This window comes from Hakea prostrata, chromosome 10 (genome assembly GCF_041222555.1).
Source record: "Hakea prostrata isolate BN-2017 chromosome 10, UWA_Hpros_2, whole genome shotgun sequence".
NCBI classification, from domain to species: domain Eukaryota; kingdom Viridiplantae; phylum Streptophyta; class Magnoliopsida; order Proteales; family Proteaceae; genus Hakea; species Hakea prostrata.
In genome coordinates, this window is record NC_142609.1 from 42,285,605 (window position 1) to 42,309,801 (window position 24,197).

Consider the following 24,197-nt stretch of genomic DNA (forward strand, 5'->3'; position numbering starts at 1 on the left):
ATTTTATTCCAATTTATCATCTGCTGGTCAATCTGCTTCAACTTTCAACAAATCACAAGCCTCAACCATGTAAGTATTACTCGTGAGCTCGCTTACACTCCCAACCCAGACACGGATAGAAGTCAAAGAAATATAGAAATCCACATCTGACCTAAAGACTAAATCCAATCATATCATTGAGAAAAGAAAAAATATTTTACAGAATCGAAAAATGCGGAAGGAAGCTACAAGATTTATGTGAGAGAAGAAAATACACTGCTCTACACATGGTTTATTATTCCCCAGCGAAGAAGTTAACCCCAACAATGAATACAGACAAGGCCAACCACATACCAGAGCAAGTTCTACTTGTACAGTCTACCTCTTCGCCTCATTCCAAGTTTTCCCCTCAAAAAATTCACCCAACATTCGATCAAGATCTTCTGGTGTGTACTTCACATACTTCTGTGGGTTCTTACCATTCTCCACCAGAGGTCTGTCCAAGACAACATCAACAAGAAAATCCTAATGTTATATCAACTTTGGAGACCTGGAAAATATGAAAAACAAAAAGAGATGACGGGTGCTACAAATTTTATAGAAAAAACATACGCAAAACGTTTAATGAAAGATCTGTATGCGGGCAACAAGACTTCAGCTACTGCTAGTCTCAGCGATTCTCGCAGCTCAGTGTCTGGCACCGTCCACTGGGTTTGTTTTTGATGAAGTTCCTCAAACATTATGTTGAATGTCTTGAACCTGATTACATGAAGCAGTTCTACTTAAAGTGGTTAATTATAAGAAAGAAATTCAGAGCAATAATGCAAGTATCTTTACCTCTCTTTCACCAAAGCCCTTGAAACCCCACTGCTGTTAGGTCCATCAGCACCACCCATTGAGCTACCACCACCAGAGGAAGTTAGACCTTGAACAGACATAACTTGCAGAATCTGCAGGCAAACTTTGAAACGTTAATTACACCTTGGAAATGTTAATTACAGTTCAGAGAAGTATTCTGTATTATTCTTTAGTGAGAGGAAAACGAAGCAAAAAACCATCACTACATAACTAAAACCTAAGATCAGGCCAAAATGTGACAAAGTGTCACAACTAACGAAAAGAAGGACAAAAGGTTTTAGGTCCAGCCTGGGAGGACAAGCACAGCAGAATCTGTCCAACAATGAGCATTTGATTTAAATCTGATTATTGAGGGCCAAAAGGCAATTTAAAAAAGGAGAGAGTTGAGGGCTACAGATGGCTACAGATAAAGATAGAAGAAGAAATGGCGAGGAGTATCATGATGGGAAGGATAAGTAATGACACAGAAAGTAGAGAATGAAGAGGAGACATCGAGGAGAGGGAAAGGGAACTGCTTCAACTAAGGTCTGGCCACCAAGGCTCCAACTTTTGTTTCACTCAATAGTTCACTTCAACATGTTGACAAAGGGTTGGAAACAGTGTTAAATAAATAAAAAAGACCCCTGGACTTTTAACAGGAAACATTAATTGGGTCAAAAGGAGCAGTGCTGGTGTTCACCAGACTTGCCCATGGTTTATGGTCTTGGACCAAAAAGCCCTTCATCATCTCCCTTGAACCTTCATCTGGGTCTCCCTGGCATTCATCATGGGGTTGTTCAGTCTTGAAGTTTGGCATAGCAATGGGGTGAAGGAACAACTTCCAATAACCCTGTAGATATCCAGTGGTTGGATTCAAAGGTATGAGTGGGTAAACCAATATCTTCACATCCACATTAACATATTGGAATAAAGTCATAGTCAGAAGTTACATTCAATTAGTAGAACAATACAACAAAATCAGCTCAACCCAATGGAAAGAAATCTTCCATTAACTAAACCAAAATAGAAACATACAACCAACTATTAAAACCAGCAGTATTATCCATCCACAGGGGCAGACCAAGCGTTAACTTTAATCGAAGGAAGGCTAGGGTTGTCACAAGAAAACTTACAACATTGCGTCAATTCAGCGGTCATCAAACATATGAACTAACCTAAATAAATTAATCAGAAAGATAATGACAATTTCTGAATCAAAAAGAAGTTCAGAACCCTACTGGGAGGGGTAGACAAAAGCAGGGGCTGAAGAGGACCATGTTTTCAAAGGACTGAACAAAGAAATACAACTTTAAGAAGCAATGGACTTGTTTGAAATAACAGAAGTAGGATATTTTCCCTTCCTCTGTTTTCAGATCGTTACTTCAAAAAAACTTCATAATTCTTGCTTCTCCCACAATCTTCTTAGCTTCCTTTCCAGTAGTTTTATAGTTTTTTATCCTCTCCTTCCTTAGTCATTTGCCATGTCATAAAAGTAGTTTCCTCAGACTTGATGGCTGCATGGACCTCATCATCTACCACCAAGTAATTCCTAGGGACATGGTTTCCTTTCGTTTCCCCTGGGATCTCACTCCACATCGTATTAGTGCCTCCCTCAAAGTCCCACTTTCCTTGTTTTACCATTTAAAAGAGAAGAAAATTAGGGAATATCCTTCTTAAACTCCAAGTGTCCACCACCTTATCTTACAGAAAATAGGCTTTTCTATCTTATACTTCTATGTAATGAGGTACATATCCAAGATCACCAATCTATGCTGAGTTGTTAAGCTCTCCCCAGGTATAAGTTACAGCCCGAAACAAAGCAATATTTCAAACCTAACTAGGGAAAAATCTCTTTGTTCAACATGATGCCACTTTTGTAGTTCACTTGATGTTCTTTCTTATCGAAGTGTTTATAATGGATAGACTGTAACCCACAGAAAATCTAAAACCAAGATCCCCTCCTCGTTCCTCTCTCTAATGCCAGGCCGTTCCATATAAGTGCACTTGACCCTTTAGATGATCTCTCAGGGCACACTGATTCATCAATATGACCCTAATGAATTGCTTTATTTGTAGGGTAAGAGATGAGTGGAATGGAACAAAACAGCTATGTTAATACATATCCTGGAAAAACCACTGAAGGGAACCTACATGTATGTCTTCATAGTCTCTACATCAACCCCTTGCATTCAGGTCAGCTCCTATGATAACTTTCCTCCTCCACTAAACCTTGGACTATCCATCCATGCGTGGTATTAACAATATGAATAGGGCATCCCCAGTGCGTCTCCCACCACCGCTGGCTCTGGGGAGGTCATACCACTGCTGCTTTTGCAGAGAAACTGTCTTCAGACTCAAGCCCATGACCACTTGGTCAAAATGGAGCAAACTTCACTGTCACACCAAGGCACGAGCTCTTTAGACTATCGATCCACGTGGTTTTATTCATGGTCTTCCAATAGTTTCTTCTTTAAAATTCACCTTATTTGTCATGGCCTTTAAAATGAGCCACTAATCATAGGCTGCATATATAACCCCCCCCCCCCCCAAACAACACAAGAAAAACAAAAGAAAAAAAAAAGGTAAACCACAATTCTCATCATAAAATCCATAAGTGTGTTGAAATGATAAAGACAAACCTTTCCCCATGCAACTCTTTTATATTGGTTTGCATGCTGCTGCACAATTCTTCGGTGTCGTTGCACCCAATCATCTCCCAATAAATCCTTTGCTTCTGATCTGATAAGAAATTACATATTATTGTTACCATGATGTATATCTGAAAATAGATAGTCAAGTTTCAATTGCCTAAAATAAATATTACAAACCTTCGGACTGATCTGACCATATAGTGAATATTGTTCATGAGAAATAGTTGAGTCAAAGAAGGATCCTTATATTGCTTGGACTTTCCGTCCAGGTTGGTCATTAAAGCCTGCATTATACGCATTGTTACAGATGCCAGCTGAGTGTTTGCTTCATCACTACTATCAAACTCTTGGAAAAGTTGTTTCAATGTTGACTGATAACTGCACATTTTAAGAGCAAAACAAACCAAAGGTATATCAATTATATGTTTATAAATCAGTCAGCATGAAGAGTAAAACTTCAAGACCAAAATATATGAAGGTAGGTCAAGAGGTGTAGTTTTAGATAACAGAACTCATAGTATCTTTCAACATTGGATGCAAATACTAGTATTCAAACTCAAACCAAAAGAGAAGAGTCCATAAGTCATCAACAACAGGATTGGAGCAGGAAAAGGCGCCTAATGTATGAAGAGTTGGTTGAAGGGGGGAGGGTGAAGAAGGGGGTGTCGCCCTTCTTGTTCTCCCTCTCTTCATTCCCTCACCGGCGAGTCTCCATCGCTTTCTCTCCGTCTCTCTCTTCTCTCTCTCTTGCTCTCCTTTCCTCCTCCTCTCTCGTTCTACCTGCTCTCTCTTTCACTCCATCTCTTCCTTCCTTCTAATCCAAGGATAGCAAGGAGCAAGAGAAGGAGAACCTCTCTCTCTCCAGTGAGTCTCCATCGCCTTCTCTCCCTCTCTCTCTTCTCTATCTCTTGCTCTCCTTCTTTCCTCCTCCTCTCTCATTCTACCTGCTCTCTCTTTCACTCCGTCTCTTCCTTCCTTCTAATCCAAGGATAGCAAGGAGCGAGAGAAGGAGAATCTCTTTCTCTCCGGTGAGTCTCCATTGCCTTCTCTCTGTTTCTCTCGCTCTCCTTTCCTCCTCTTCTCTCTCGTTCTGCCTCTCCTCATCTCTCTCTCCCCCCCCCCCCCCCCCCCCAAATGCTCTCTCTTTCACTCCCTCTCTTCCTTCTCTCTAATCTAAAGATGGCAAGGAGCAAGAGCAGGAGACCCCTCCTGGCTTCCACCTACTATTCTTCTGGCTTCCTTTCTAGTTGCTTCTTTCTTGCCTTTCTGAGCCATTTCAAGCCCTCTTTCCCTGCCCATGCCACCTCCGTTGTGCTTTTCCCTGGCCTCCTTGTTACCATTGCTGCCGCTGGTCAATGTGAAGCTTTCTGAAGTCAACTCCGTTGAAGACCCTGCTCTTGATGATGATTCTGCAGAGCTACAACCTGTTGGTGCTTTGGTTCTGAGAATCCTTTGCCAGCCCCACAACAGCTGAGCTCTCCTCATCCATGCTACTGTAACTTTCAAATCCTGCAATGTTGCTTGAGGCAGTACAGAAGCATCTAGGTCAAGAAATCCCTCTAGTTTGCTGCTCTACCACCAACAATCCTCGCTGAGTCAAGAAGAATAAGATTAGTGAGATTTCTAGGTTTGGCTTAGTCAAGCTCGGCCTCTTGGCCTTGTCTTTTGGTCCATTATTGCCTGGTGATATGTATCGTCTTTCTCTTTGTGCATCATTTTAGGTTTACTGTAAGGCTTAGTACTGCATGTTGAGCCTTCTTGGTTCTATTGTATATTTTCCTCCCCTTCTTTTCTTTGGTAATGAATTTTTTATTCATCCAAAACAAAAATCATCAACTGTAACTAAAACCAATTAAGTTGCACAAGATGAAAGATCATAGTCCAACAGAATACATGGTATTGGTTAGACTTGGCTCACCTTTTATACAAATGATATGGGTTATCAAGAAACCATAACCAATGATTCTAGGTCACCAAAAAAGGGTAAAATGACTTACTCAAACAAAAACTTCACATAGTTAATAACATAGCTCGTCAAAGGATGCACAGTTCCATCCAGAACAGCAGTTTTTGTAGCATCTTTTTCAACTGCCTCCTCAAAATCACCAAAGGTCTCTTGCGCTGTCTGGGCCAGACGCTTTGTCAATGTCAATGCAGATTCTCTCATTTCAGTGCAAGCTTTTCCATTAAAAATTGTCTCTATCTGCTCAATGGACAAGTATTCATGTAAAACCAAGTACATTTTGGAAAATGAGAATAATGTTAAAGCAAATGAAAAAATAGTAAATAGAATAACCAACAGGCAGGCACTAATCGTTAAATCAAATCAGAGGAATCCAACATCCATTTTTTATAAAAGAAATAACTGTCAGTGTAAAAGGTGAGCAAATAGTTGCCAAATTGCCAGGACATTAGATATAAAGTTTGGAAAAACCCAAACTTGAGATAGACTGGAATTAAGATCTTCAAATACTAAAATTATCAGGCACCCCTGCTCGTCAAAATCAGTGAAAGACCAAACCTTTTCATCATGATTTACAAAATAAAACTATAAATTTGCTGATGCAACTCCAGTACTTCACCCCAAGAGTAACACTCAAGGGATGCAAGCGTCAACAAATGGGGCGTAAATGCCTACAAAAGGATCTTGAGAAACTTTTTGGGCTCCTCTATTTGTGACCAAATTGGTAAGCTAGTTTTTGGAGCTACAATCCAACACTTGTGGTGGGAGCGCAACCTTAAGAGATGGACCTTCAAATCTCGCTCTCTAGACTCAATTTGGAATGCCATCTGTTTTGATGTCTCTTCTAGACTTCTATCTCTCCCCCACCCCCCTGTTGTTGACTCCCCAAGGACTAGGCTTATTGATAGCTCCTGGGGTCTCTCCTCTTCCTTCCGGTCTTCCTCTTGATGGGTCCACAAAAGACTAACTATAATACACACTTACTGAAGATTCTTGCAACAACCACACCCTACAAAATGCAAGGGTAACTGAAAAGGCATTACAGAAAACATTAGCGCAGCTAAAATCAATCCAACTCATGAACCTACCCACTGCCAGTGATTTATGTGCAGCATTGTGCATGCTTTTGATTATAGGCTAAGGTTGGGAAACCTACAAGGAAAAATGGACTGGATGGAGGTTGGCCACATAACCCACTACTAAAGATCCAAACATTTTGATAGTGACATTCAAAACTTTGAACAATGCTTCCTTAGGAGTCAAATGTAATATATATGAAGAAACTAAATGAATATGGAAAATTCAATAGAAAAGGTAGAAGTAAAGTGAGTGAAATTTCAAACTACACACAGAAATAACAAATTCCAATAATCAAAATAACTTCTAGCCATTTCAGGTCAAATTAGCCTTGAAATGTATGGAATTGTGAGAAACCTTAACTTGGACCAATTATTCAAAAATGCAGCAGAAAATGCTTTCTTTCATTTCAGTACTCTTATACTCCATCAACAAGAGGACTTGAAGAGAAACAATCTGAAAAAGACTTTTGGGAACAAAGATTAAAAGTAGAAACACCAAAAAAGTACTTCACAAAATGCATACAGTCACTATAGACATATAGAATATCATGTACATGTATTCATACTTTCCTTCTTTTCTTAAGTAAATCAAATGTCCTGGTATCACTGTTCAAAATTAGATAAGTACTATGTTAAGGCAAATTTCTATTGTTTTAGAATATGCTGTGTGATATGCCTCTTATTGATGCAGCTACATGAGACTGGTTAGATCAATATTAACCCTTGATACAGGCGAAGGTGTAAGCTTGGGAGGCCCACGAGGTGCTGGTGCCTGGTGGAAGTCCAATGGGCTGAAAACACTTTATGTATGGTCATATTATAGGTTAGGCTTTTTATTTGTGTTATAATTTCAGCACCTGTAATCAGCCTAGGGATTGGAACAAATTCAGAGAGAAGAAAAATAGAAGAAGAAAAAGAAGAAGAGAGGGATAAGGCAGAGAGGTTGCATGTGTAAGTTTTGCCTCTCCCCTGATACTTTATTTATAATGTAAAATCAAGTCATAGTTTAGGAAAGTGAGTTACAGCAGAAAGAAAAATTACATACTGTATAGAATCTCCCAAATCTAACAAAAATGAAACTATCCTAGGGAGATTACTTGTCAACCAAGCAACAAGAAAATAGTAAGTATGAAAATTAGTAACAATCTGAAAATAATAACTACGTAGAAAAGGAAACTTTGATTCTCCAAAACTTCTGCACTAAGCTTGCTCTCCAAAATAGAAACTCTGTAAAGTAGAAACTTGTGCACTAAGGTTGCTGCTCCATAACTTCAACTTGCACCCCAAGGCAGATCCATAACTTGCACAAATCTCAACACTCCCTTCAAGCTGGAGCATTCAAATCAAAGACTCCAGCTTGGAGAATAACAAGAACATATACTAAAGCTCTATCATCTTGAACACAAGTAGCAATAGCAAACAACGATAAACACTGAGATCACCCAAGAGATAATCAACATTAACTGAAGAAAAAAAAACTTTAATTCTTCATATCAAAAGTGAACCATCAAATAATGAGAACAATTGACAACATTGAAGATGAACAAAATCCATAAGTATAGTAGCATCTAAGGTATTATCCAAATAATGCCAGTAATAGGGAGGAATCTTCACACTAACAAATAAAAATTATAACTCCAATGTCCACAGAAAACCTCTTGCAAGAAGACAAAGTAGTAAGCAAAGGTATGTGTGGGTATTGGCAATTGCGGACCAAATAGGTAGGTAAAGGCAGTATAGGTTACTGCAAACCAAGTAAGTAAGGTAGTATGGATTACCACGGACTAAGTAAGTACGTAAAAGGCAGTATAGGTTATTACGGACTAAGTAGATAAGGTAGTGATGAGGACATCAGTGAGCAATTCCAAGTTTACCGACGACGCTGACGTATAGATCATCCCACACCAGCATCTATGTGGATGAATGATGAGTTCGGAGGTTATCGAATTGCTAGGATCCTATGGTTCGATGAGAAACACTGCTCATAGGCAGTTTGTCATGTTATTTTCCTTAGTCTTAGTGGTTGGGTAGTAGTTTGCTATTGAAATATTTTAATTTCATGTTTGAGTCTTTATGGGCTGGGCCTAGAGTCTATTTTGGCTCAATTTTAAATTATTTTGGGTTTGGGTTATATTTACTACTTAAGTTGGGGTTATTTTGGGAAGTAAACATGTAGGGTTGGGAGGGATCAATCCTTTCATTTAAACCTTGTACGGAATTCGTTTTTGGCAATGAATGAATGAATGAATGCAAAATTAAAAGATTCCTCTCTCTTGTGCGAGTCTCTTTCTTGGCGCGGATTTCTAGTAAGTTCTTCTTCTCCTCTTCTACCTTTCCTCTCTTGAGTGGATCAGTTTTATCTCTTCTTCTTTTCTTTTCTTCTGCATAATTGTTTTATTCTCTCTTTTCTTTTTCCTTTCTATCGATTATTTCTATCCCTCTTCTCTTCTCTCAGTTTTCTTTTTTTTTTTCCTTCTTCCTCTTTCCCTACTATTCTGTCCGTTAGAATTTTCTTTTTTCTCTGCCGTACCTTCTTTTTTTTATTTCTTCTTTTCTTTCTCTCCTTCTCTATTATCACCCCTAGAACAACAATCTTGCTATGGTTCTCCATTCTAACCTACTGTTGATTCCTAGGATTCACCATTACTTAAAAATATTTTTTTCTCTTATTTTTGTTCCTAGATGTTTTCTAATCCCTGTTTTGCAGCCAGGATCAGCAGGTAACATTATCTCTCCCTAAATATTTCTCATTTATTCTTTGGCAGCAGTTTTCTTTAAAACAAAACTTCCTAAGACTCCCTTTACATTGTTAATTGCTGAATTCCTTGTTAGAAATCTGATATTGATTAGGACAGCTCTATCTTCTTTAAGTTTCTTAATCCCCTTGCATTCAATTTAGTGTTATGGTGCTAAGATCTCCATCCCCTTGTTTCCCTATTGATTCTTGTTTAGTTGTGCTTATCAGTTAGGCCTTATTGTGTTTCTTTCTCTACTTTAGCTGTCTTATATGCATGATTAATCAGAATTCAAGTGCTGCAATTCCTTTTCTATACTATCTGTAAAGAATAGGTGTTTCATTCTAAGAGTCTAGTAGCCCACTTTGTAGGTCCCCTAGTTTCTAAGGTTTCTCTTACATCAGGTAGTATGGGTTACTACAAACTAAGTACGTAGGTGAAGGTAGTATATGTAACCACAGACCAAGTAGGTAGGTATGGATTACTACAGACGAAGTAGATAGTTAGGTGTTAATGTAGAATACCACCTTAGGAGGACAAAGATCTGGACCAACAATATTCTTCAACAAATCCTTCGTGCATATAGAATAAGTCTCCAATATGCCCCTCACGTACAGCATTACACGTAAACTTGTGCAGTAAGGTTGCTGCTTGATAACTCTAACTTGCGCACCAAGGCAGCAGATCGATAACTTGCACAAATCTCAACAATTTGCATAAGTTTCATTCAACAAGCCTAATCTATAAGCCATGCTTGGGAAATTAAGTTTTTGTTCGAACCCAAGATCCTGTAGTCAGCTTAAGGACAAAGAAAAGAAAGAGAAAATTAGAGAAGAAGGAGAAGAAGAGAATGTTTCGTAAGCCAAGAAGAGGGCCTGTGATTAGATAATTTTTCCTCTACTCGGAGGCCTTGTTTTATAACAATTAAAACAAAGGCACTGTTTAATGATGGCATGGTTACAATAACTAAATAAGAAAACAGCTGTAAATTAATTGAAGAAGCATAGGACAATTCTGCCCTTTTCTGCTGTCGCCACTAGGATTAGAAGTCCTACTATTGCAGAGCTTCAAGTATGGTAGGAAGTTTTCGATATTTCGGTGGTTCGGTAAAGGGCAAAATGATACTTGCATTAAATAAGCGATATATTGAGAAAAAAAACCCAAAATATCGTGAAATTTGGTTAACTTGGCCATGTATCGCAAAAAAAATTCAAAATATCACGAGGCCCATAGGCCCATCCTAGCTTGCTAAGTTCATAATCCAAATGGCCTTAACTCAATTAGGCCAACGGCCCACCCCGAATATGAAATTGAACCCACCTACTCAGGCAATTAATATTGCCCAAGCCCAACCCAAACATTCCCATCTAGTTCATCCCAACAACTTTTTTCCAAACTGAAACCACCCCAAATTTTGGCAAAATTTTGCCGACATTTCGGGTTTTCGCCAGTCTCACCTGGGGGTGAACCCCTTTGTATTGGTGAAATTCATACCTTGGCTTCAACACTACCCTCAAGCTGAAGCATACAAGTCAACCATGCTCAACTTGGTAAAGCATACAAGTCAACCATGCTCAACTTGGTACAATTAGAACGAACTAGGAGCGAACGGTTCCCTAATAAAAATATCTGTTAGTTGGTCAGAAGAGGACACAAACAGAGCGACAGTCAGTTTCTTCATCACAGCATCTCTAACAAAATGACAGTCCACCTCTCTATGTTTGGTGTGCTCATGGAACACAAGATTATTAGCAATATAAGTAGCAGTTGGGCAATAGAAGGCAGTTAGAGCTGCATTTAAGCTTAATGGAAGTTATCTCTTAAGTTGTTCAGATAAAAATGTAGGTGCATTATTTTCTGAGGGTGCAGCAGCCTCAGTAGCCATTAGGACAATTTAGGATCCAAAAAGTGTAGATCAGCATTAGTGTTCGAGTACAGCAATAACAAAACCAGCAGACCAGCAGTAGAAGCATTCAAGTGCAGCTATAACAGAATCATAACAGCAGTGTTTTCAAGTGCAGTAATAACAGAACCAGCAGGAATAAAAATTCAGCAGTAACAGCAGAAAAAATATCCTATTTACCAGAAGAAAAGGGGCTGAAGTTGTTTCTGGCAAATAGGGCAGCAATAGTAGGAAGTAATGCAGCAAACAACAGAGGCAATATCAATGCATAATATCCTATCAACCAGAACAATTAAGGATTGGAGTCGATTCTGGTAGATAGGGCAGGAGCAGACACAGGCCAGAAAAAACAGCATGTAGCAAACCATATAGAGGTAGTCTAGTAGCAGTTCTAGGACCAAAGAGAGTTTGTCATTGAAGTTACCAGCTAGTGCAGAAGTAGAATAATCAATGCAATCCAGAGAGCCAAAAAAAAGATAACCAAGAGCAAGGCAATTGGTACTAGGCTGGCGCAAGTTTGACAGGGCTTTGGTGATGCATGGGCAATTGGGCAGGTTCAACTGGCGTCTTCCTTGACCAGCAACTTCACAGATCTCCAAACGCAGCAGTATAGGAGCACTTTATATATTTGAAGAAGGATCTAAAACATAATTAATGCAGCAATAGGTAGCTGTGGACCGGGTAAAGAAGAAGAAAAAAACAGCGGATACTTAATTAAGCGAGAGAGAAAGAAAGTTTCCATGAGCTGATTACAGGAGCTCTGATACCATATCTGAACCCAAGTCCGTAATCAGCTAAAAGACAAACAGAAGCAAGAGAAGATCAGAGAAGAAGGAAAAGGAGTTTTGTAAGCCAAGAAGAGGGCCTGCGATCCGACAATTTTTCCTCTCATCACAGGCGTTGTTTTATAACAATTAAAACAAAGGCTTATGTCTATTCTGTCCCTGGTTAATGACAGTATACAATAATTAAATAAGAAAAACAACCCTAAATTAATTATAGAAATTCTAGGACAATTCTGCCTTTTTCTGCTGTTGCTGCTAGGATTAGAAAGTCCAGCTACTGCAGGGCTTCAACAGTTTGCATATAGAACAATAGTGTCTTGGTTTGCCAAGTTAAAGGAGTTAGAATGACTCTGCACAGTCCTGAATTCAATTTTGTTTTACTGATCAGACTCTAAGCGTCATTAGAAAGTCTGTTGTGCAACTCATCCCACCCTTCATCAATAAAAATGCAAAACCAAATCCCCAGACACATCAGGAAAGGTATGAAGTGAAACCAGCAATAGTAGGCATTTGCAACTGAGTAGCATTTTTAGTTTAGGAGTAATGTTCTCTATTCGGGAGCGCATGCGGGGCAGGCTGCGCACAGACATATGGAACCAGGTGAACAGTCATCTCAGTCATTCAAGGGGCAGGATGGTTATTCTCACCCACCCCCATCTGTCTGGGTGCAGCCTCCCCCGTGGGGAAAGCATTTCTCATTGGTTTATTACTCAAGTGGATTCTGCTCGCCTAACAGAACACCCTTTGCATGTAATGTCTTGCATCAAAAACCTTGTAAATGAGAGGGATTTTTTTTTTTTTTTTGGGGGGGGGGGGGGGGGGAGTTGAAATTACTTTCTCAATCTGTGTGGATGATAGAATTTTGGATCACAGGAGCCAGGGAATTTAGCATTTTCTTTACACAGATTTTAACCTCACTAAAATTCTGTCTACATAAAAACCAGTTCTTTCAAAAGTGTGACAAAACCAAGTTGGAAGCAAACCAATACCAATGAAGAGAAGAAAGAGAGAACAATGGAAGAGAATGAGTTGAACCATAAAATATTCATTCTTCAGAGATCTATCAAAGATTGTGCCTTTATTCATAATCTTGTAAATATAATTGTAATCTGAATAGGAAACTAAATTTAATCTAGACAGAAAACTGACAAAGCTCCTACCAAAAGTAAAAGATATAAAGCAATAAACGAAACCACGATAAGGGCTACTCCTTTATCATGGTACAAGCAAATCATAGTAGCTGCATTAGATGGTACACCTATTGGTATATCCAGGTAATAGGTGGGAACATATTTAACCCAAAAAAAATTAAAAATCAACTTAAATTTTGAAAAAGCTTAAATCATCAATATATGATATTCAAGAAAATCTTTATTTCAAGTTATTTGGATGAATATACCTCTGGCTGAATCTCTCGCATTATCTCATACATGTCTAGAAGTACAAACAACTTTTCTGGGGATCTTTTGCTTTTGGCAATAGCCTCGCCAAAACTTAGTAGCATTCCTACACTGCTTCCAGTGACTTCAGCAAAACATTGATCCCTAAGGGAGTCAATGTTGTCAAATATTTGGTCACAGACGTTCCTTTCCCCGGCAAACAGCAGTTTGACCTGATTCAAATACAAAGAGATGGTTTAAAGATCAAACATTAAAAAAAAATAACTAAACAAATTTCCGAAATTTTCTAACCGCAATTCGCATGAAATGGATCCAGTTCCCAATCTTAGCCTCCAAGACCTCCCACTGCATCTTCTGCACGTCGTCTTTACTAAGTCTCTCCACACCCAATTTACGAAGGCTTAGTTCCAAAACAGAAGCACGAGTCTCCCTAAATGTCAATGAACAAATGATATGAGTCTTAAATGGTTCTGCCATTTGAGATGGTGCATTATAAAAAAGTAAATATGCAACAAGAGACGACCATGTACTCCTTCACGTTAAATTATTATTTTATATTATAAATAACTACAGCTCTTAATGAACCAGACAGTATCCAGATTCACGTCTGAATTTGACCAACTTTAAGCCTGTGCTGACCAGTCCAGGCAGATCCAATTGTTAATCTGTTTTTCTAATTCAGTTGGATATCTAAAAATAGCACGTCCACTTCCTCAGTGAGAAGAAGTTACAACTTCCAACATACAGTTTAAGAATGATGACATGGAGCAGCTTCAATTTGTACTTTAATTATAACTATGTTCAAACTCATCACAACCCTTCCTGCAGTTCAAAAGTTACAATTTTCAATTTCTGCATGCTTTTAAAAGACTGGATAGCAGTACTTCAGTAGTTTGTCTTCTCCAATCAAAAAGTCAGGTTAGCACATGAGAAGATTTCTTCTTATTGGCTATTGGCGTAAAATGCCCTGTAGATTCTTTCCAGTCAGGAACCTAGATAGATGTTTCAATTTCTTCTTTAATTTTGGATTCAAAAGGTAGGTTTCCTTGGATGCTTTCTGATAGGCCCCTTATAACTCGAGTATACAATTGGAAGAATAGGAGGGGAAGCATCAGATCATCATCAGCAAATATCAGGGACAATCCAACCAGCAAGTGACAAATGGCAGGATGGTATGGGGCAGCATCCACAACCACACTGAAACAGGGGCATGCAAAAGAAACACCACATGGCAGGGAATGACTGGAGATAGTGGGGGAGTTTGTTAGGATTGTGGTACATAAGAAAAGGAATGTGAGAAGTGTGAAGGGGGGGGGGGGAATGGAGTGGAAAGCAAGCTAAGTTTGCTGGGGAAGAGCAGGGTCTCTCGAGTGGGATTTTCAGGTTTATTGCTTATAGGTGTGCTGTGTCGAGTTGATAGCAGCAGTGGTTTTTATTGCAGTTTTTATTGTTTCGTAGTTAATGTAAGCTTTGTTAATGGCCATCTTATATCAATGAAATGATTCAAACGTAGCATTTCTGCGGTTGGTCTTCTGAGGGTAAATTCTGCAGCTTAAGTAAAAGGGGTCCTATCGCTTTCCAGGTATTTGATGTGTTCATTCACACTATTGTACTTTTAGACAAATGACAATGGATATGATGTGAAAAAACAACAGAGAAGGTTCCTTTATCTATTTGTTTTTATGCCACAGATTTGATGCCACTATCTCACTTTTTCAATATTCAGTTTGAAATTTGATATCCATATGCAACTTTCCATGGTTTGTCCATTGCCGATATGAATCAAATGCTTCATAGCTGAAGATATTCAATTGCATATTTGATTCCAGATTAATAAAAAGATTGAATAACAGATATAGTTTTATTCACAACAAATCCCACTCATAGAAAACCATATATAAGTCAATTGAATGATATCACAAAAACAGTTAGTTTCCACATCTGGCAATAAGGTTACAACACCTGCGTCTGGTGGGAGAATGAAAATAAAAAAATATTGGATAATAGATTACTGTTTATATGAGCTTTGTTTGTTAAATCCAGATAATCTAACTCAGCGAAGAAGTCGCTGTTTTTCTTCCACCATTCAAATTGGACACTTTTATTGATGCAAGCATGATAAAGTATAATCTTGCTGCTGAATCACAAAGACCAATCCAATTAGCTAACTTCAAAGAACTATTAATACAAAATGACCCAAACTCCAGAGTGGACAGTTTAGGTCCAAATTCCATAACTGAACATGACATCAATTCAAGTGGGATGGTACTCCTCCGGGAAAAAAATTCCTAACCAAGTGGTACTTGTGATTCTAGTTCCATAAAAGCTCATTGCATACAAAAACATTTATGGACATGGATCCTAATATCAGGCATAAGGCAAGAAATTTGAACAATCACTAGGTGCTTAGTAAGTAGTGTCATATCAGACAGGGAAAGGTTGAAATTTTTTTTTTTTTTTTTTTGGGGGTTGGGGGGGGGGGGGTTTAGTTACTCAAAAGATAATCTACTCTAACAGAATAAGAAGGCAGTATAATAGATACTAAAATATACGTAAGTAAACAAATCATGTACATCTTAATCTGAAGGACAGAAATAGAGCTCATTACCTATAAATTTTAAGTAGCTGCTGCTGGTTTCCAGCTTCAACCACTTGTTGGGCTAGATCATGCAACAATGGCAGAACCCTTGGTGGAATGAGAGTTGGAGGGGTATAAACAGCAGTCTCTAAGCTTTTGTTTGGGTGCTCAGAATGATGATTGGTAGATGGATTCTTGCCAGTGGAATCAGCTTGGTGCCCAGGTGATCCTGAGGATGGCCGCAGAGAGTTGGGTAGGCCCTCAAAAAGACAATCAGGCTCCACAGGCTTGCTGAAAAAGAAACAAAAATGAAACTTACTAGGATGTAAAACAGCAGTGAACCGGCACATTACGATAAATGTAATATCTTGTCCAGAATCACAGAGCATGTGGAATGAATAACAATAAGTAATTTTTTTTTCCTTCAATCACGGGAAATCTTCTGCATATAGAATTTCACAATTAACCATGGATGGCACCAGCCCAATTAGATAAACTCAGATAGGGTGCAGACAATTAAAAATTTCAAAGGTCCAGTTCGTAAGTGAACTCTCTCTCTCTCTCTTTTTCTTTCTTTTTTTAGATCTATGTGAAGGAGATATTAAGGGTAAATTACTAACACATAAACTATTAATATAATGCATTGAAGGAAGTAATTTAGAACATGGTGTATCATTTGTTGCAATATGATATTGTACACATCACTAACTCGAGTTTACTATACATAATCAAACTTAATATTTTTTGGTTTTTTTTTTTTAGGGGGGGGGGGCATAAGTTGTAATAAATAAAATACCATCCAGATCACATATATAATTTCAGGCTAATTCCTGGTGAAGGTCAGTTCAAGAAATTAAACTTACAAGGGGCCTCTAAACAGAGACTCAGAACCAACCCTATATGACATCCAAGGATGGGCAGGACCAAATTCCAGGATTTGGACACACCAGTGCACAGCAAACTAAGCAAATTAAGTTTTATACCCTCTAAGCCAGTCATCCAGCATGTAATGTATCCATGTTCACGCAAAATAAAATGCAAACAAATAAATTTATTGACCCACAGCTAGCGCATTCCTTAGTATCTAAGACAAGAAAACACAGAGAATCAAAGTTTCAGTTGACCATGATGAAGAAATGATTTCTATAGAATCCATTGAACGAAACTCTATGGAATCCATTGAATTTCATTTGGAGGAGAAAAATTACAAGAAGAAATTTTGATTAGTATCAACAAAATACAAGGTTAACTGAGATGGTTCAAAGTTCAAACTGGTGTGCATCCATTAGTTGGTCTTGCTACAGCAATGATGATTATGGAATTTCATTTAAATCAAGCTAGAGGAGGGTGAAGAGGTTGACCTAGTGAACACTTACCTCTTTTTAGATATTACAAAAGCAAGTACAGAGCAAGAAATAAAATCAAAACCAAAATCAACACACAGTTTTATAGTGGTTCTACCTAATCGACCCTACATCTACTCCTCTATAACCTCAGAAACTGAGATACGCTTCAATTTTCTTACCAAATTTTACACAAATTTTCATACTTATATTCCATTTTGACAACTTATAATATTGCTTCTAAAATTTAGGCAACTATGGATTTTGGTCTTCTTCACTTCTTTTTCAAGATGATAAGACCCCAAAATATGTACCAATACTTAAGAACTTGTGTATGCAGAGCCCACCAACAGCAATTCCTTTGCTCTCTTACACAAGTCAGCCTGACTATAAAATAATATTTACCAAACAGAGGGAGAAAAGAAGAAAACACACACACACACACACACACACACACACACATGTTAATGAAATTTTGCTTCCCGCAGAACTGTCACCAAGCCAATAAACCACAAAACCATCAAAAAGCTGATTGTTTTATGCATAATCTCTAAGACAAAAGTCCCACATCAAGAAGCAAACCTGTAAGTGGCTAAAAGCAGCTTAAACTCCTCTTCCAGCTTGAGGATGGCCTTTCCAAGCAAGCTATTTGCATGATTAAGCACCCCATCACTACTCTTAAAGCTTTTGTTGCTACTGAAGAAGCGGACATTACTTCTAAGTTGATCAACTGCTTCTAGATAACTTTCAAGGTCCTCATGTGGCCCCTTGAGTATTTTAGCCTCTGCCTACACACATAAAAGTTGCTTAAATCAGAATTTGACAATTCAGACATATAATACAAAGCATGGTACAACCCCTCAGGCATAGATGTAGCGAAGATGCTACTAATAAAAAACTAGAGAAGGAAAGTAAACTTAAGTACTAACAAATATTCCGTTCTTTTTTTTTTTTTTTTTTTTTTTGGGGGGGGGGGGGGTTTGTTGTTGTTGTCACGAGGGTGGGAGGGCATTCCATCTCAGTCATCAACTGCAGTGTGGAAATCTAAAGAACAACCGTAGTATCTAATTAAGAATGTCAGTTCTACATATGTTGGAGTTGCAGCAACCCCTTGTGAGACCTGCTGCTCAATAACTTTTTTGAATTTGATGTTCATGCTGGTGAAAGAGGCTACTGGAGAAAAACTATGTGCATAATGATAATAACAAGTAAAAGATTGTAATCGGCACTAAAAGCCTCACTTTGCAGATTTCATCCAAGGGAATGCAGCTTTATGCCCTCTTCAATGTAATCATGCATGTATTAACAAACAAATCTGTTATAAGACCAAAAGAGTAGAGGAACAGATGTTAATATGGCTCCCAAATGGGCCACCAGTCGGGATTAAGAGATCTACTAGGCAAGATTTATCGGTGAGAGGATTAACGCTCACCCCTCTCCGTGGTGCAAACTTGCTTCAAGATGTAGTGGCACATAACTATAGATGGCCATTTCAAAACTATTTTCTACTTGGTTGGCAAACAGCGGAAAGGAAGTATCAGAAGCAGGTTTTAAAATTAAGCTTGTATTGGAGAATTACAAATTTTCCAAAGTAATGACCTCAAGAATTCAATAAATTATTCTTTTTTTTTTTTTTGGGAAATGCTAGACCTTTTGAGAAATTCCAAGGGACCTAACAAACGGGAATAGTATGGCTCAGGGAAAAAAACGTAAGATACTTTTAAAATAAAATAATAAATTAGAAAACATAGGCACGGAATGATTATAAGGAGGTGACCTTTAACAAGTTGGGAAGTTACATAATTGCTACACAATCGAGTGCTAGCCTTACTTTTTACATGGGATTTTTATTTAGAATGTCTAAGCAAGATTCTGGTCCTCCTCCTCCCCTCTCAGAGTTGGATCGTCATTGGTCATTCTTTCACTAAGAACATATTTATTTTTGTTGAATAAGAACCAAAGTGGATGATTGACTCATTCCATACTACAAATAATCACAGGCAAATAAAGTTTGATACTGACTCCTATTTCTCAATGATATCCAACTATCGAGACAACTGGCTGAATTCAATTCTACATATACATTTTTCAGTCCAAGAAGTCCTGGCTCTATCTTACTGCTATATGGTCTTCACATCTAAAAACTTGGGGGGGGGGGGGGGGGTTTAGAATCTAGTCATTGCTACAAATAGTTTAAAAAATCTAGTTGTGCATCAGCATTTTTAGTTGAGCATTTTGAATTGAATAGATGAAATTGGAAGCTGCGGAAAGCAACTACTGTTCTTTTCAGGCGCCCAGCTTTAAATGACACAGGTAAATTCTCAATCACCAAAAGCAAGCAGGCATTTCTCCTTGAGAATAAACTACTGAGTTCATTGAACTATCTCTCCTGCTCTCTACCCAACAAAGGGGGAAAATAACAAACTAAAAAAATTATTTCAACAGGGTTATTGTAGAAACACGTAGCAGCAACGCTAGTTCGGAGAACTACTTTACAGAACTATAACAGTAAAGTCAGAAAACGGGGCATTAGAGAAGAAAGCAACAAAAATACAATTTCAAAAGAGGAATGAGCTGAAATAACGAAAAACAATGACTCGTTGATACCGCAATGCAAGGGGAAAGTCAATAACAAACTCAAAATAAAAATGAAATAAAAAAAAAAAGGTTGTAACCGTATAATTAATTCAGTGCGTCAGAACATGACCAAAAATGACCAACCTGCCGAGAAAGATCGAATTGTGCCAATATAACCTCAGCAGCCTTCAAAGTTTTATCAATATTCTCGTGTGCTCTCCGAATAGAATGCGTTCTTATCTGTACCACAAACATCCATAGGTCAGCATAAATCAAACGAAAAACACTGTTGAAAACATGAAACCCTCAGAACTCTGAATTTTTTCAAATATACGCGATCAAGACAAATCTCGTGAGCTCGAGGCAAGGCAAGTAAGGAGAATTCAGAAACGCCAAGAATCGGAAAGGCATATCAATGTCGATACCTGAGTGGGACGCATAGCGGTCTCAAGAGCAGAGAGACGATGATCAAAGGAGCCGAGAATGGTTACCATGTTGTCGGTGATGGTTTGGCTCTTCTGAAGAGACTCCCTCATGAAGGCCGCTTTCTGAGTTAGGGTTTCCATGGCCAGAGAAACCCCAAATCTCCGGCACCGACAATCTCTCTGCGTACAGCTAAGGAAGGAGAGCCAAAACTCCTCTTCTCCGGGCTTGGAATGCCTGTGTTAGGTGTCATGCCAAGATGCCACTTCCACTTCTGTGGGTCCGACAATTTATTTATTGCTTGCATTTTTCTTTTGCAGAAAGCCACCTTGAACAGCGAGGCAGATCGCTGACGCCACCAAAATGATTGCCACGCGAGTCGTTAAGTACGAAAGTCAAAATTTGAGGGCGCTTCTGCGTCTGGACAGTGCGTGCGTTTTTATGAACCAGTTACCATAGATAGAACATGGTCCCATGGCGCAAAGCTCTGGCGCTAAGGATTGCTGGTCCATAACGCGAACGCACCCTTTGAGAACAAATTAATGAGAAAAAATCTGAGTGGTGATTGCTGATTTGACACTCAGGAGTGAAACACGATGGTCATTCCCATACCCAACAAACCCAAATGCTACCAGAGAGGAGGTGAAATGATCGCCATGGCCATACCAAACTCTGTAGTAGTTGTGTTGTTTACTGTATTTCTGCCTTTTACCTGAATAAAGAATACATGGAGAATTGGAGAAGGGTGAAATGATCACCATAGCCACCTTCCCATCGAGTTGGTGGAGAGACTAACAATTTCTACTGTGAGAATGTTTTTGTTTTTAATTTCAACGAAAAGACAAGGAAAATTTATATGTACCTCCCTTAACGCATGGTGTGATCTCATTTTTATCAATTTAACTTCTTAAATTACATGTGCCACCCTTGTTAAATGGATGAAATAAAATTACACCATGTCCCTATCAGGTTGTATGGGATGTGATGAGCCTTGTAGATGAGATCAAAGATTGGGAACACTACTTCCTAAGAATGCACCATCAGCCATTATATGCAAGAGATCAACTAATATGGGATTTTTCCTTCACTCATCTTGTCCCTTCACTTACCTATAAATCAGTCAATCCGGGGAAAAAAGAAAAAAAAGCACCATTACCCCCACCTTCAAATCAAAGTTTGAACAGAGAAAATTCTCAAAGGCTATTTCAAACGTTAGGTATCAAGAAGAAGGAAAATTCACTAGTCCAAGAGGCCTATCACATGAGACATTGATAGTTTGACCAAATTCCATTGTTTGCTTGTGATACGTACAATCTCAACCATCTAGTTTGTCTCATATGGAATAATTCAGCCTTTTAACTCTCTAATCCAATCCTCACCCCAAACCCAAAAATTTTAAAAAAAATGATTGAACACTGCTAAGTGTTATCAAGCTATTATGTAGTAGATTCCTAGGCTTCAAGCCTATTTATGTTCCTAGAAGCCTATTTATGTTCTTAGAATATCTAACAATGTTGCAGATCAACTAGCACGGAAGGCCTACTCGGTGTAGGGCCTGAGTTATTGGCCATCTTCCTCTGATTGGTTATTGAACTTATGCTCAATTTCTATCGCTGCCCTTGTTTCTTAATGAAAGCTTGATTACCAAAAGAAAAAAGTGTTATCAAGCCACATTGAACGCAGTGGGTAATTCATGATAACGTAAGGTAGATTTTTTTTTGTTTTGGTAATCATAACACAAGGTAGATCAGTACTAAAGCCTACTTTCCATAAGCTAAAATAGTAAAGTTTCCTTTTAGATGTTTCAAGTTCAAGGCCTCTCTACCTGCGACCTTGCTTGGGTCCTATGCAATAAATGCGCAGGACCATCAAGCTATTCACTTTGGGCTGTGGGATCGGAATTTCGGTCGAAATTTCAATCTCGATTGTCGAATTTGGATCCTACGGCCAAAATTTCGGCTTGATGATCTTGTACATTTAATGCACAGGATCCAAGCTTTTTCACTCTACCTGATCAGTTAAGTCAGCATATCGATTGTTGTACCAAGACAAACTTTCAATGACCCAGTCCTTGTGTTCTATCTCATCACACAATGCCCATCTGCAGGTCTGCACTACTATATGGAAAAAGCCCTAGAAACTGCTTCGCATATCTTCTTTGAATGTCCATTCGCTGTGGCTGTTTGGTTTGGTGCTCAAGTTGCTCCTTACTGGGATCCTTCTCAGGGAATATCTATACAAAGTTGGTTTTCTCCTTGGTGTCAGTTACAAAGGGTGGATAAGCAGTTAGCTGAAGAATGGTTCAACTTGGCTTCCTTTGTTTTCTGGTCGATGTGGCTAGCCAGGAATACCTTAAGGATGCACTACTCAGTGCTCTGGGAAATGGTTTCTTTCGAATTATTTTGGAATCCGATTGCTAGGTTGCCATTGATGATCTTCCCCAAGGTTTCTCTGAAGGGATTTTATTTCTTGCTGCACCTCCCGTTGAAGTTGTCTTCTCTTTTGTTATCAAGAGTGTTAATAGGGTAGCTGACCGTTTGGCCCTGCATGGTCTTATCTTTCAAAACCTAATACTAAAATCATATTGGATCGATAACTTATCATTTTGACTTCATAATTTACTCCTAAAAACCAAGTAGCTGTTTGTAATTATTCATGGGTTTGGTGTGATCTCTTCACCTCAAAACCTAAACTTCACCTACGGGGCCAAGAAATCATGATTCAAGCAAGCAAGCACAACAACATACAAGAGGCGTATGATTCAACTTGTTACACAAGGCACAAACATTAATTAAACCTCCCCTCTCCACTCTCCAACATTCTTCAACAAATGATGACACCAAACACAGTGATGATTGCCAAACTTCAATACATGAAAATTCATAGAATTGAACATAAAGATCAGATTAAGAAGGTTAAAGCATGAAATAAAGTACCTAAGAAAGCTCTGACAAATAACTGTTAATAAGGATATAAAAATACAGTTCTATATCACTGAAGCTTATGATAACTGGAACCCAATGAACAAAATGAAACTCTATTAGCAACCCAATTGAAATCTAAACCGATCATTAGGTCACATTATACAAATAAAAGATGTTCTTCCTCTTAGGGAATAGGAAATAAATAAATAAAACTCCATGAGAAATCTAAAATGTTAAGCTTTTGTAACAACATTAAACCCTGTTTCCAAGCCTTCAAAATAGCATCAATCATACTGTTCAACTCCACGCACAACTCCATGTTTTTTTTGCAATGCATCCTCCCTTCCACACTACAATGAATGCCCAGCCTTGCCTTTTCCTTGACGTTCATTGATCCGTCCCTGCAATTTGAAATTTGATTTTGTTATAAAAAATAAAACTGGTATCTATCATTGTTTGGGCAATCAAATCATTCCATAAACAAAGTTAAAGAGAAATGATAAAAGATGGTAAAGAAAACAACAATGAACATTATTTAGAAACGGAAAACTAAAATAAGGGATTAGAAGAATCATGGGAAGTTGGACATTATCTTCCCCTCAAGCCAAAGCAACAGGCTTGGACTACTCTAATCTGCACTATTGTAAATAGAATCAAAATCTAAGTATATTTTGCGGCAACTTCATGTTATTAGAGAATCTAAGTGTCTTCCCTGCCTATTATTCCTTGAATTGTTTTGGTTGGTAACAGATATGAAACTTCCGAATTTTGATTTTATTCACAGCAGTGCAGATTATTACAATAGTATACGTAAAAACGTATAAAATTCATCACCACATACCAATTTATTAATAAAATGAAGGATCTCTACAAAACCATTAATATTAAATTCCTACCCGAAACAAGGAAAATAAATAAAGAGAAATATTTAGTCTCGGTTCTACTCTCTTTTCATATCCATCCAAACCTAATAGAGTCCGTCACACAAAATAACCTTAAAATACATGAAAAGAGTACCTT

The 24,197-nt window shown here is 38.3% G+C and overlaps 1 protein-coding gene across 1 annotated transcript; it reads right to left on the reverse strand.

Annotated features, from left to right (window-relative positions):
* Window positions 1-173: 173 nt before the first annotated feature.
* Window positions 174-20,522, reverse strand: LOC149003125 (exocyst complex component EXO70A1-like). Its single transcript, XM_089136179.1, has 12 exons — window positions 20,256-20,522; window positions 19,975-20,070; window positions 17,836-18,041; window positions 15,941-16,201; window positions 13,624-13,762; window positions 13,332-13,544; window positions 5,465-5,670; window positions 3,645-3,845; window positions 3,456-3,555; window positions 817-929; window positions 592-738; window positions 174-475 (listed from the first exon to the last, which is right to left on the reverse strand). Exons 1-12 carry the CDS (start codon window positions 20,394-20,396, stop codon window positions 358-360), a joined length of 1,941 nt encoding a protein of 646 aa, XP_088992305.1. The 5' UTR covers window positions 20,397-20,522; the 3' UTR covers window positions 174-357.
* Between the last annotated feature and the right edge of the window lie 3,675 nt (window positions 20,523-24,197).